Source organism: Pleurodeles waltl, chromosome 4_2 (genome assembly GCF_031143425.1).
Source record: "Pleurodeles waltl isolate 20211129_DDA chromosome 4_2, aPleWal1.hap1.20221129, whole genome shotgun sequence".
In the NCBI taxonomy this organism is placed as follows: Eukaryota; Metazoa; Chordata; class Amphibia; order Caudata; family Salamandridae; genus Pleurodeles; species Pleurodeles waltl.
The window spans coordinates 31,182,750-31,198,102 of NC_090443.1; the positions used below are offsets into that span (position 1 = coordinate 31,182,750).

The 15,353-nt window shown below is 43.4% G+C and overlaps 1 protein-coding gene and 1 long non-coding RNA gene across 4 annotated transcripts in view; one reads left to right on the forward strand and one right to left on the reverse strand.

The window, feature by feature from the left end:
* Positions 1-15,353, forward strand: part of PRKAG1 (protein kinase AMP-activated non-catalytic subunit gamma 1) — a 242,857-nt gene that overhangs the window by 205,028 nt on the left and 22,476 nt on the right. For all 3 annotated transcript variants that reach the window (XM_069230492.1, XM_069230491.1, XM_069230490.1), the window contains exons 11-12: positions 8,463-8,609; positions 8,882-8,975. In XM_069230492.1, the coding sequence (XP_069086593.1) occupies positions 8,463-8,609; positions 8,882-8,975 (241 nt within the window). The remainder of the gene's footprint in view (positions 1-8,462; positions 8,610-8,881; positions 8,976-15,353) is intronic.
* On the reverse strand, positions 1,036-3,989 carry LOC138292103 (uncharacterized). Its single transcript, XR_011202587.1, has 2 exons — positions 3,373-3,989; positions 1,036-1,948 (listed from the first exon to the last, which is right to left on the reverse strand). It is a non-coding gene; the product is annotated as an uncharacterized lncRNA (long non-coding RNA).

Here is a 15,353-nt window from a genome sequence, read left to right on the forward strand (position 1 = left end):
ATACAGCTTAGATTCTCAACTGCAATGTCTAACTCCACGTTAAAGGCAATGGGCAGCTAACCTAAATATCAAATGCAATGTCATGTTAAAGGCAATAGGCAGCTAACCTAAATATCAAATGCAATGTCTAGTGTCATGTCAAAGCCAATAGGCATCTAAGCTGAATACAAAATGCAATGTCTTATATCATGTCAAAGCCCATAGGCAGCTGAGCTGAATATAAAATGCAATGTATAATATCATGTCAAAGCCAATAGGCAGCGGAGCTGAATACAAAGTGTAATGTATAATATCATGTCAAAGCCAATAGGCAGCGGAGCTGAATATCATGTCAAAGCCAATAGGCAGTTAAGCTGAATACAAAGTGTAATATATGATATCATGTCAAAGCCAATAGGCAGCGGAGCTGAATACAAAATGTAATATATGATATCATGTCAAAGCCAATAGGCAGAATATCTAATAGCATGTCAAAGTCAATAGGCAGCTAAACTGAATACATCATGTCAAAGCCAATAGGAATGCAATGTCAAAGCCAATAGGCGGCTAGACTGGATACAGCATGTCAAAGCCAATAGGCAGAATACAGAATGTAATGGCTAATGCAATGTCAAAGCCCATAGGCGGCTCAACTGAATACAGAAAGTAATGGCTAATGCCATGTCAAAGCCAATAGGCGGCTAAACTGAACAAAACATACCATGTGCTACTGGTGAACATTGAGCAACTAATATGCGCAGTGGTGAAACACAAAGTCATTGGTCAAAACAAACTTTATCAAATGGCAGGACATTCCGCCCTTTGACCAATGAATTTTTGTTTCACATATCTCATATTTCAAACAAACAAAAAAAAAACATCAGCACAAAAAAACATTATGATCAAAGCAATCCCTGTAAAGCAATAGAAGTGAATTAACACATTGATCTCATAACCTTTCACATCAGATACATCTACATAGAAAAGACTGGGCATTTTTTTTTTTTTTTTTTTCTGAATGAGTCTCTAATTCAACAGTGTTAGCAATTTGATGTGGCATGAGTTCTGCTCATGTAAAGGTGCACGGTCCACCTGAAAGGTTTTCTGGAAGGTAAGCAAAAGTCAGAGTTCCATACGAGAGGGGAAAAAAAAAAAAAAAACACAGCAAACAAGTTGAACTTGAACTGAAGGCGCAGTTTGCGCAAAATGGATCCATGGTGCTGGCACTTTACTCAGCCGGGTTCAGGTTGGGGATTCGGTCCCTTCCCCGACCCCACACGCACACACCGGAAGGGGGACCACACAGCGCACTCAGGGACAGTGGCGAAACGTGGTAGGATCTGCAAAAGAAACAAGTATGACTTTTCTTGCAAATAACATTTTTCATTTAAACTGCACCCTTCCTCTTTCTTTCCCTGTTTTATAATCAGCAGGACGTTTTTGGGGCCCTTTGTTATATTCACTGCAGGTTCTGGAGGATCACTTGGGGCTTCAGCCCACACATCAGCACTGAGGTTTTTATCTGCTGCGCCACAGCTTCCCTTTTCTTGCACTGTGAGAAGGGCTGGGGCAGACTCCTTCTTTACCAAACCTCCATTCACTGCATTTTCTTCAATTTGGGCCATTCTGTCTCCAATTTGTATGAATGAATCAGATTCTTTTCTAGGTATCAGCATAATTTCGATTTTTCCTTGGTAATCTGCAGCAATCACTCTCCCTAAAACCTGATCACTTTGCCATTTCTGTTCTGGTAACTTTCCTCTCCCCAACTGCTCTGTGACTGCTTGCATGACAGATTGCTTTTGTGCGTGCTGCACAGTTTTTATCAAATCTAGGGGAATGTGCATCTCTCTCATCTCTGCCCACCTGTAAGTGGCCTTTTCACATTTCTGGGGCACCCACATAGCCATCCCCACTAAGGCAGAATTCTGGGTGAACACTTCTCTCTCTGAATTTTTCTCATTAACATCTGCAAGGTAATTGAACCAGTTAGGTACAAGCCATGTGGCTAAAACATTATCAAAGAACCAAAAATCAGCATAAAAATGACACATCTCACGTAGCTCTTGCTTTAAAATCTGACACACATTATACAACGCTGTTCCTTCTACGGTGCCAGAAAACAACATTTCAGTCAATGAATCATTAGTAAAACAAACATGCTTTTTATCTTCAGTGGACTCGAATTCAAATGGTACACACAATTTCATTGGTAATTCTTTTATCTGTGGTACTCTAGCCCTGTCTTGCAAGTACCAGATCCATTGTATGATTCTAGCTAGGGGCACTATTTTCTTTCCTTGTTCATGATTTAAATATACATAAGTATTTCCTTCTTGCACTGCGCAGAAACCTAAAGTCTGCATTATTTCATTTGCCAAATCACAAGCGCGCAGCTGCATATTATTTTTCACAGTGACCATGTACAAAAGTGTTAGGATTTCTCTCAAATGAGGGCTATTCTTTTTCCAAAAATCAAACAAGCTAATGAAACTCGGGGTGTCTTGCTCTAAAATCCTTCGTTTTACTTGTGCATTTTGCAACAGTAACTCGTAAATCACATTCTGGTCTCTCTCCTCCGTGTTATCAGTTAAGGAATGCATTTTGGCTGCCAAAGACCCTGGCTCACACGAAAACTCAGTGCAGCTCGGAGCTGTCTTAACCCCCTCATTACTGGAATGGGACAAGGAAGATTCTTCATTTTTATAACTTTCAGCATTATTTTGAATTATCGTATCCTGGCTAATTTGCTCACGTAAATTCCTATTTTCATGTTCCAACTGCCTACATTTCTCCTGCATTTCTCTGTAAGCAGATAAAGGTATCCAGACCTTTCTGTCTTCATTACTTCAAAAACACACGTTTTCTACATATATACAACGGGAATTATTTCTCAAAACAACATCAGGCATTTTAGCTACACATGCATTTTCTTCTGTAATTCCCCAAACAGAAAACAATTCACAGTTTTTCTTAGCACCATCAGGCAGTTCATCAACACATGTATTCTCAGACATGGTCTGCCGTGCTACTGTGATTCTCCAAACAGAAAACAATTTCTGTAATTCTCCAAACAACAAAAAACAATTACACTTTTAAAGTGTGCACTTAGAAATCTACTAACTCGTCAAACCCCTTTAATCACCTCTTAATGACCGACCCCACGACTCCAGGTACCAATTGTAGTGCTTTCCTCTTATTTAGTTTCTAAGCACTAACATAACACAACAGAAATGCACTTCTGAGGTCAAAGAAGACTTTTATTGTTGTTATATGAATGACGAATTAGTAGCTTTCAAGTCCGCGTTAATCAAACAAAATATATCAGTTTGCAATATACACAGCAGGTTATATTTATAAGATATTGAATGCAAAGCAAAACAAATACTTCACCGTGTAGGAACTATTTACAGCTACATCTTTCTAAGGTCTGCAAGCTGATGACCCCTGTCAGCCGCGAGAAAGAGTGTCATCTACCCACACGGGATGCTGGCAGCTGGCGCCAAGCTCCAGCACGAGGTCCGGCAGATTCGAATCTGACCCTCTGCAGCCTGTTACATTCGTTACAAAGGTGTGCCCCCTCCTCTCAGACCTGGGAAACTGAGCAAGCCTTTTGGAGACTGGCCAGGTCTCCAAGACTACTCCTGTTCCCAAGCTCAAGGGAAGAGAAACGACGCCCATGTACTCTCTCTTATCAGGTCTAGTCTACTGTGAGAGCAAAACATCTTGGTTCTCTGGTGCAAAAACACAGCTTGGAAAAATACAGCTTAGATTCTCAACTGCAATGTCTAACTCCACGTTAAAGGCAATGGGCAGCTAACCTAAATATCAAATGCAATGTCATGTTAAAGGCAATAGGCAGCTAACCTAAATATCAAATGCAATGTCTAGTGTCATGTCAAAGCCAATAGGCATCTAAGCTGAATACAAAATGCAATGTCTTATATCATGTCAAAGCCCATAGGCAGCTGAGCTGAATATAAAATGCAATGTATAATATCATGTCAAAGCCAATAGGCAGCGGAGCTGAATACAAAGTGTAATGTATAATATCATGTCAAAGCCAATAGGCAGCGGAGCTGAATATCATGTCAAAGCCAATAGGCAGTTAAGCTGAATACAAAGTGTAATATATGATATCATGTCAAAGCCAATAGGCAGCGGAGCTGAATACAAAATGTAATATATGATATCATGTCAAAGCCAATAGGCAGAATATCTAATAGCATGTCAAAGTCAATAGGCAGCTAAACTGAATACATCATGTCAAAGCCAATAGGAATGCAATGTCAAAGCCAATAGGCGGCTAGACTGGATACAGCATGTCAAAGCCAATAGGCAGAATACAGAATGTAATGGCTAATGCAATGTCAAAGCCCATAGGCGGCTCAACTGAATACAGAGAGTAATGGCTAATGCCATGTCAAAGCCAATAGGCGGCTAAACTGAACAAAACTTACCATGTGCTACTGGTGAACATTGAGCAACTAATATGCGCAGTGGTGAAACACAAAGTCATTGGTCAAAACAAACTTTATCAAATGGCAGGACAGTACTTAAGTACCATATACCAGGGATTTACAGGGCAACACCAGTATGCCAATTGTGAGGTATAAAAGATACCAAAGCAACCAAATTTACAGGAGAGAGCACAATCACTGGGGTACTGGTTAGCAGGATCCCAGTGAAAACAGTCTAAGCACACTGACAACATGCAAAACATGGGGGTGTAACCATGCCTGAAAGAGGGACTTTCCTACAGGGGTATACTCCCTATACATCCCCATTCCTGGAAAAAGACAGCTCTCTCAGGCCTATTCTGGACCTCAGACCATTAAACCACTACTTTCTCTCAGAACACTTTCATATGGTTACTCTTCAAGATGTTATTCCACTTCTACTACAAGGCGACTTTTTGATGGCCCTAGATCTAAAGGATGCCAACTTCCATATTCCCTTCCACCCTGTACACCGAAAAGTTCAGAGTCACAGCAGCTCCCAGAGTCTTCACAAAGTGTTTAGCAGCTGTCACCCTACACCTCAGAGGACATAACATACATGTGTTCCTTTACCTAAACAACTGGCTCATCAAAGCCAGCACACTACTGAGGTGCCAATATCACTCTCATGACAGTGGACCTGCTTCACACGCTGGAATCACAATCAACTTTGTCAAATTCCATCTCCAACCTCTTCAGATACAGCCCTATCTAGAAGCTGTTCTCAAAGTAGAGTTGGAGCTAGCATACCCCAATCTGGCCCGGGTTCACATTTTTCAGTCTCAGGAGAATCGTACATACAGAGTCAGGACTATCATGCGCCTTTTAGGGATGATGTCCATCGTTCCTCATGCTAGGCTCCACATGCGTCACCTACAGCTGTGTCTGTCTCGTCAGTGGTCTCAGTCACATGATCATGTGGAAGATCTAGTGTTGTTAGACCGCCATACTCACCGCTCTCTGCAATGGTACAACACCACCAACCTGTTAAAAAGGTGGCTTTTTCTGGACCAGGGGCCTCAGGTCATTCTGTCCCCAGATGCATCACTGATGGGTTGGGGTTCTCACCTTCAAGACCCCCCATTACAGGGCCTTTGGGATCTCAGTCACCAATCCCTACCTATTAGTTACTTCGGGCTTCAGGCAGTATTTCTAGACCCGAAAGCATTTCTTCACCACCCGTCTTACAAGGTTGTCTCAGTCTGCATGGACAACATGAAAGCCATGGAAACACAGAAACACAGAAACAGGGAAACACGGTCATCCCATTTGTCACAGCTCTCTCAGACAATATGGAAGTGGGCTCTCCACCACCACATTCACCTGGATGCAGAGTATCTCCCAGGAACAGACAATAACTTTGCAGGCCTGCTCAGCAGGATGCAGCAACAAAGTCCATGAATGGGAAATCCTACCCGCAAGTCCTTCAAAAATTCTTCCTAAAGTGGGGAACTCGTCAGATAGACCTTTTTGCCACAGCAGAAAATGCTAAATGCCCAAGCTTTGCCTTCAGGTACCCACACCTTTTATCTACGGGCAACACTCTATGGATGAACTGGTCATGGATATTTTCTTGCACTTTTCCACCTCTCCCTCTCATTCCATTTCTGGTTCGGAGGATCAGGCAGACATTTCTCACCATGATCCTTGTAGCTTCCACATGGTTGTGTCATCCCCTTGTAGTTTCCACTTGGGTGTGTCAGCCATGGTTCACAACACTTCTGGACTTCTCAGTAGTCCCCAACGAGAAGCTCCCCAACAGGCCAGACATTGTCACTCAAAATCAAGGACAGATCAGACACCCAGACCCCAAGTCACTCACCCCTGTGATATGGATCCTTATGTCATTGAGTTTGGTTACTTAGGATTGCCTGTGGAATGTATGGACATTGTCAGAGAAGCCCGTAGGCTCACAACCAGATTATATTATGCTGCAAAATTGAATTTTTTTGTATGCTACTGCCAACCCTAACGTATTAATCCCATTAAAGCTACTGTCCAAGACATAATTTATTTGCTCCATTTACAGAATGTAAATCCAGCTTACACTTCCATTCGCTTACATCTCGCAGATGTAGCTGCATATCTACAGAACAGACAACATACTTCCTTGTTCAGAATTCCAGTCATCAAAGCTTTCATGGAAGGCCTTAAAAGAGTTATTCAATCCAGAATGCCTCCTGCACCATCCTGGAACATCAATATTGTCTTGCCAGGCTCATGGGCCCTCCTTTTGAGCCACTTCATTCATGTGCTCTTTAGTTCCTTTCTTGGAAAGTGGTGTTCTTAGTCGCTATTACATCACTCAGAGGTGTTAGTACGCTCCAGCCCTAATCTTGGAAGAACCTTTCTTCCAAATTCAAGGAGACAAGGTGGTCATTCGCACAAACCTGAGGTTTCTTCCTAAAGTGGTTTCCTAATTCCATATCAACCAATCCATTGAGCTACCAGCCTTCTTTCCGCAGCCTGACTCGGTTGCAGAAAAAGCTCTCCACTCTCTAGATGTTAAACGAGCACTTATGTTTTACATTAACAGACCAAAAACTTTAGGAAAACTAAACAGCTCTTTGTAGCTTTTTCAGTACCTCACCAAAGGCAGGCCAATATCCAAAAACAGCATAGCCAGATGGATAGTAAAATGTATGCCAAAGCAAATAGACTGTTACCTGTTACTCTTAGAGCACATTCTACTAGGAAAAAAGGAGCCACTATGGCTTTCAGTGGGAACATATCTATACCTGACATTTGTAAGGCGGCTACATGGTCTACACCACATAGATTTACAAAGCAACTGTGTGGATGTACTAGCACATCAGCAAGCCAATGTAGGCCAAGCTGTGCTACGAACAGTTTTCTAGTCAACTGCAACTCCCACAGGTTAGCCACTGCTTTTATGGAGGGACTGCTTTACAGGCTATGCAGAGCACGTGTATCTACAACCACACATGACATTGAACAGAAAATGTTACTTACCCAGTAAGCATCTGTTCGTGGCATGTAGTGCTGTAGATTCAGATGCACCCTCCCTCCTCCCCGGACACCTGTGGCCAGTTACATTATATTTGTATATACTTGTACATATGTAGTTACATTTTCATGGACATCTCTTTCTCTATACTTCCTCTACCCTCCTTTCTCACCCATCTGTGGGAAAACAATCTAACAAAGGAGTCGATGCCCATGCGCAATATCACCAAGAAAGAGGAGTCACTCGATCCAATGTCTCGAAAATGCTTCTTTGCAGAAAAACACCTTGCAACGCTCTGGACCCAACACTAGATGGCAGGAGTATGCAGAGCATGTGAATCTACAGCACTACATGCCACGAACAGATGCTTAGTGGGTAAGTAGCATTTTCCTTAGTTAAGATAACTGTAAATGATGAATTTTAGTGAGTTTGGTTGTTTACAATGGTATGTTTTAACTGACATTTACCTAACTATAACGTCCCGTCCCTATAATCTTTGTTTTTTTTTCTAATATCGAAGGCTTTTAAAAAAAAATGTAAAGTAAGATAATAATACAATTTCTAACTAGAACATCACTTTAGCTTTAGTTTTTTTTCATTGAACTTATATGTTTTTTTTTTAACGTAAAGTAGGATATCCATCACTGTGCATGGTGTGGGGTTGGCCGAAGGTCCTTGCTTGCACCCAACTGCCCTATGAGCCCCCAACCCCCGTTGTGCAGGCCTTTGTACCCAACTACCCAGGGGTTGGCAAGAACCTTGCCAACCTGTATGGTCTTACAGTGTAAAAAGGCCCGACATTTTATTTTCTCCACTGCAGTACTACCACATAATAGTACGGGGGCTGCACTCTGTGCAGCAGTAGTATGCTCTTGGGATCTGTGTGATCAACACTTTTGTCTTCTAGTGTCTTAGCTGTCCTTCCTATATCATAACATTTACCTTTCCACACTGATGCCCATAATCCTCTCATATTCACTCTTCTCTTTCTGATTGCTATGATGCTCGCTCCCCAGAATTTGGCAGCTGAGAAGACTTACAACAACCTCGATGTGTCTGTAACAAAGGCTCTCCGGCATCGCTCACAATACTTCGAAGGTGTGCTGAAGTGCTACAAACATGAAACCCTGGACACTATTATTAACCGCCTTGTGGAGGCTGAGGTAATGGGAATGCTAGTGGTCAAAGGAGGTTTGGGTGAGGGAGTATCTGAAGCTGGGGTCAGCTCCCCTAGGAAGACGGGGTGTTAGCCCCTGACAGTGTCAAAGCTAAGATCAGCTAGAATGATGGAATTCAGATGCTTTGGTAGCGTGGGATCTGTGAGAGAGGCAGCTGTGGTAAAGGGACATGGAGGTCTGATGGGTAATGTGGGAATTCAGGTTGAGGCTAATTTCCACATGGCTCAGCTCAATGGTTTATTTGTTTCTTCTTTCAGGTTCATCGACTGGTGGTGGTGGATGAGAACAATGTGGTGAAAGGAATAATCTCTCTCTCTGATATACTGCAAGCACTGGTTTTTACGGCAGGTGGTACGTAGACATTAATCCCTGATAAGCTGGCACGTTAATATATGGATCTGGATGTTATATTCACCCAAATAGGAGCTCCTGCCACAGAGAGACTGTCCATTGACTGAGTATAGAGTCAACTCCCTTCTCACCACGTGTATTATTAAGCAGAAGCTGCGGTGAGTGGTTCAGACTACCCATTGTTACAACTACTGAAATAGGCATCCAAAATAGGGTCAGTGAATAAGAACTGGGCTATCTCGTGCCATACCTAAGTAATAGGGAATACAATGTCCAGCTGTGAAGCTGAGCCTGCTCAGTAGGGTGCCCATTCTTATGTAACCAGTTCAGCAAGAAGGGATGGTATGCCTGTAATCATGGGCAATGTAAACAATTTCTAGATTTAGACTTTGTATTATCCCACCATTTAGTGATTATCTTGGAAAAGCAGCTTGCTTACTTGTACTAAACTTTGGCCTTCCCCCTATGGTTGTAGCCAGGATGACTCATGATGATGTTAACCTGAAACCCACAATGCCCTACGCAATAGACATCATCTTCAGAATGCTTTTTCAGCCATCTGGTTGGAAAGCATGAGGGCCATCGGGACCAAAGAGGTGGAAATGTGAATGGTCTGTGACAGTATTTCAACCGTTTATAAAATGACTCCAAAATCAGAGCCTTGTAGGCTTTTTTTCCCATCAATTCAGAAATAAAAATGGACCATATGCCCTTTGTGTTTTATGCAGCATGTCACAATTATTATCCTTGTGTAGATCTACACGAGTTTTGTTATTTGTGTTCTCCTGGTGACCATAAACACTCTATATAAGCCTGTATACAGTTCTTTTCATATAAATTGAATAAACAGAGAAAGCCATGGGTTTTTTCTTTTATAGTGCCGGGACCAGAACTGGGTGCAGCCATCATTTTGAAGCTGTGCAGCACCGTTTGCCTAGTGGTTTCAAACTTCAGACGTGAAAGCAGTTGTCTACTCAGAATGACTAAATTGTTGATTTGAAAAATATCACCATTAGGAGATACTAAATTGCACACCTTCCATTTCAAAGTGGTCAGTTTCAGGGCAAAATACTGACTTGCTCACACCACCATAGAAAGATTTACATTCTCAAGCAGAGGCTCCACTTGTTGCCTTCCTAAGAATTGCTCCGCAAGTTAAAAACACCTGAGCTGTCTTCAAAACAAATGGTTTCATTCGACAAAGATCTGCCACCAGCACTAGAAATTCTGCTGTGTTCCACCTAGTAAGAGGTCTAAAAAACCTTCAAGGTCATTTGGGGCTGGAAGAAGCCACCTTGAACAATTTGCCAGCAAGGCATGGACAGCGGAAGTGACCATAGCTAGAATTACAACAGGAACAATAGCTGCCACAACAGCAGTAGCAGTAAAAGTAACAACAGCTGCCCCTACTGCAGGGACCACCGCAAGCACTTTAGAGACAACAGCTGCCACCTTGACAGGAACCAGAACAAGAGCAACGCTCACAGCAATAGCCACAGCAAGGACCGTAGCAGGGACCACAGCTGGCTCACAGTGGAAGCAAGAAAAATAATGGCAACAACAACCCCAGCAGCTACCACAGCAGTGATCTCATGTGTGATTTTTTTTTCTTCAGGAGTCTTAGAGCAATCAAGGATTACTGGGCTCAAATTGTAATGATGGGAGTCTTTTACCTCTGGTGTCCCTATCAAGGGAACAAAACTGAACACCATAGACACCCCTTTAGCACTTGACCCATGTGATATCAAAGCGTAGGGGTCGAAGGCTTTCTCTGGAAGGTGATGTGTGGTGAAGTCTCAGAACTGAGACTGCAGATAATAGCTAGAAATAAATCATTATTCTGGCAGTGCTTTGACTTGAAAAGAAATAGTAATAATTAGGTACATATCACATCTAAATACTATTTTCGAAATTCAAAGGGCCAAAAGTGCACAAATAAATTGGGAAATGTAGTGAGACAGCCATTTCCTACTCAGTCTGTTCTTGGATTTTTACAGGAAGTGTGTTAAACTCAGTTCAGTTTCACTAGCAAAAATAGGTTGTCTCTAGTTCTGGGACACAGTTGCACTGATGTTTATAAATGTTCTTATGACCTTCATACTTTCAGTAGCACGCTGTACACTTAAGGTCCTGAAACGTCAGCTTCTCAGTGCTTCCTTTTGCTACTAAATGCTAGAGTGCCACTTCTGTACAAGTGCCTGCTCCGTCCATGCCCCTCTTGTTCCAGCAATGTTCTCCGATGTTGCGGAACTGCCCAAGTGCATGCTTCTAGTTCAGAAGAAAACATACTTTGCAAGTACAGGCACGCAGAGACCGCACTCTCATGCCTGCCAGAGAGAAATTGTTCTTCTTGGAATATTCCTCAGGGTCTAAAGTCAACCCCATTAAACTCACAAACGAGGAACACACCCAGGTCACAGCGTGATTGTGGAGAGGGTTTGAAGTACAACTGCTGAATGCAGTTGTGATTTTCTGCAGCACCAGGCTGTCATAGATGCTTCTGTTTCCCTGGAGGAAACCAATAAAGACGTTGTGGTTTTTCCTGAACTTTAGGCCATCAAAGGAACTGATTTTTCTTTCATGGTAGCCTTTGTCTATCCACAATTATCTGGGAGCTGGTTAGAGGGTAGCCAGTGAAAGCAACAATTGTGGGTAAAAAATTGTCTTTCTCAGGAGCACACTAGAAGGGGCCCTCAGTCACAAGGCTACATGGCATGCATGGTGTGCAGTTCCTTCCTTGGGCAACACAGGGTAGGTATAATTCCAGTTCGTTTTACATCTTTTCTCAAGACCCTTTTCTTGTATGAAGCCTCTCCTTCATGTAGGAATACCTTCACTAACCCTCTCCAGCAGAAAGTTGGCTCCTCCCTTCAAAATTGTTCAAGGTGGCTTCTTGCAGCAGGACGCACAACTTCCGTGTTCCTGTTCCTAAACATGAAATAGTGGTGTGGCCAATCAAAGACCTCCACCCTAGTGCTCAGAAGTCTTTCTCAGTCTCCACTGGTTTGGCACCCCTGACACTTGATGATGTGAACTCCTGGCAAATTCAATGGGGTTTCTGCCCCATGCTTATAGTCTACTTCCAGTGATTGTAGTTTGCACATCCCAGGTCTAGGACAGTTTCAGGCAGTTCATCCCAGATTGGTTAAGCCACAGACTTCATAATCTAGTATCATCAGAAAGGAGGTAAGGGGATAGCAGCTCCCTTGCAGAGAGAACCAAAACATAAGCAGGAGTAGCTTCTTCACCCAGCTATCTCACAATTTATTAGGAATAACCTATCTTGGAAGAATGTAGCAGGAAGAGGGCAAGGGCTGTCTGTGTACTTCAAAGAAGCCCTTTGTCTCCTATCCCACAAACTGAGAATCCACTTCACTTAAAAGAACTCAGGAATGGTTTGGTGGAGCCCTAAAATTCACATTGTCTGTCAGCCTTCCCCAACCTCCGCCCTGTGTTTTACCATTACCTAGTTCCTACAGACGATTCCTGTGTTGTAGCAGTCAAAGGCCAGTACATATGTCCATCCTACTATAATAGTATAAACATAAATATGACATCCATTTCTCACACTGAAGAGTGAAGAACCCTGAAGCATAGAACTGCCAGACCATTTTAAGCAGATAAGGCCAGGAGCAACTCTTCGTGGGCAGGCTACAAGTATGCCTGGTGACGACACTGGAGTCGATGGTGCTGGCGTCGGTGGACTGGGGCTGCGGTGCGGGACGGTGCTTTGTGCTCCTCACAAGCGGTGTCCACAGGCCACGGTGCAGGCAGCGGCGCCGGTGTCAGCAGGAGCGTTGTCTTCTGGGAGGCCCAGGCTGCTGTGTGAGCAGGCGATGCTGGAGTGTGGGGCCCACATGTTGCGGTGTGAGCAGCGGCTCGGTGAAGTCATCTAATGATGGCGTCGTTGAAACCAGGGTCACGGTGCGAAGCGGGGCAGTGCGACTCCATGCAGCGTTGGCAGGTCATAATGCGGCCAGTGGCTTCGTTGGTGCGTCGCAGTGGTTTCTCCTCTTGAACAGCACAAAACACACAGTTCCCAGTGCTGCTGGTCGAGGAAACTGAAGTCTTTGGTGTCCCTGAGACTTCCAACAGGAGGCAAGCTCTACTCCAAGCCCTTGGAGAACTTTCTCAAGCAGGACACACAGGAAAGTTCACCCTTTGCACTCTTTTCAGGCAGAAGCAGCAACTGCAGGCCAGTCCAGCAAAGCAACAGAGCAAAGTGACAGTACTCCTCCTTCAGCTCTTCTCCTGTGCAGAGGTTTCTCTTGATTCCAGAAAGATTCTAAAAGTCTAGGGGTTTGGGTCTTCTTGTTATACCCATTTCTGCCTTTGAAGTTATCAAACTTCAAAGCAAAGTCTCAAGTGTTTGCCAGATCCTTCCTTGTTCAGGCCAGGCCCCAGACACACACCAGGGGGTCGGCGACTGCATTGTGTGAGGGCAGGCACATTCCTTTCAGGTGTGAACGACCACTCCTCCCTCCCCTCTAGCTCAGATGGCTCATCAGGATATGCAGGCTACACCCCGCCCCATTTTATGTCACTGTCTAGAGAGGTGCAAAACAGCCCAACTGTCAAACTGACCCAGACAGACAATCCACAAACAGGCAGAGTCATAGAATGGATTAAGCAAGAAAATGCCTACTTTTTAAAAGTGGCATTTTCAAACAGACAATTTAAAAAACAAATTCACTAAAAAAAATGTATTTTTAAATTGGGAGTTTAGAGTTCCTAAACTGCACATTTTTATCTGCTCTCAAAGGGAATCTGCGCTTTAAGGATATTTAAAGTCATCCCACATGTTAACATAGGAGAGAGAGAGGACGTGCACAGTGCAAACCGAATTTGGCAGTATTTCACTGTTAGGACATATAAAACACACTAGTATATGTCCTACCTTAAACATACACTGCACCCTGGCCCTGGGGCTACCTAGGGCCTACCTTAGGGGTGCCTGATATGTAGTAAAAGGGAAGTTTTAGGCCTGGCAAGTGGGTACAATTGCCAAGTCGAATTGGCAGCTTAAAACTGCACACACAGACAATGCAGTGGCAGGTCTGAGTCATGGTTACAGGGCTACAAATGTGGGTGCCATAACCAGTGCTGCAGGCCCACAAGTAGCATGTGATTCACAGGCCCTGGGCACCTCTATTGCACTTTACTAGGGACTTACCAGTAAATCAAGTATGCCAATCATGGATAAACCAATCAACAGTACAATTTCAGTAGGGAGCACTTGCGCTTTAGCACTGATTAGCAGTGGTAAAGTGCACAGTGACAATAAACCAGCAAAAGCAGAGCCCAGTACACCATAAAACCAGGAGGTCAGAAAGCAAAAAGACAGGGGAGACACGCCAAAAAGCTGCCAGGTCTAACACCATGTTATTGAGTAGAGTGATTAATTTGTCAGTACACTGGGTGTGCAAGTTAAAGCACAGGAGATTGCTTCATGTTTTAGACTATGAGTACTCCAGAATCTGCTCTCCAGTTGAAACAGATTTTCCAGTGTTCAGGCACTCTTTTGCTCCTCCCTCACAGAGCTTGCCACATTGTACTTCCCAAGCATCTCTTGCACCCATCTCTGCAGTTCCTGGGTCTTCTCAGGTGTCTACTACTATACAAAAACATGTTGAAACCACCTCAGTCACCAATGAGGTGCACTCACTGGATATCAAGATCACTGAGGCTGTGTTCACGTTCCTCAAGAAGACTTCATTCTTCGAGGTCAAGACACAATTGCAGACCCTCATGGGAACACACCTCTCATCCACGATCATGTTCAAGATCTTATTCAACTTTCAGTTAGTAGGTGTTCACCCACCCTGACAAAATCACCCTCATCCACAGTTTTGTCATGCGTTTATTTATTTTAGTAAGCTTTTATGGGCACGTTATTTTAGCCATTGGCCTGCAGCTTGTGCTCTTTAGCCTAATAATTAATTTTATTCATTTTATCTTCTGAGCAGAAGCTTCATTCTGCTGTGCTGTTTTTTCCTTTTATCTCATACACTTTTAGCCTAGGAACTGTTATAATTCTTCTTAGTCTGACATTCTCATTTTGTACTCAGCTCAAGGCTGAACCTGATATTGTTTTTCAGTACAAAGTGGAATACCACAATCTTTGCCACTTCATGAGAAACATATGTGTTCTTATGTTAGGGCAGTTTTCTCAGAACACCAGCTGTTTTATTGTAAAACATCCCTCTGCCCCCTGTACTTTAGAGGGAGAGTTCCAGCCATAAGATTGCCACTGCATGCTGTTGCTTCATTGCAGCTGTCTGCTTAGACTTGATGTCTTTTCTGCCTACATGAGAGAAGATTCTCAGTAGACCAACAGCCCTCTCCGCTACTACCATATTCAGTTATGGGGGAATGGTC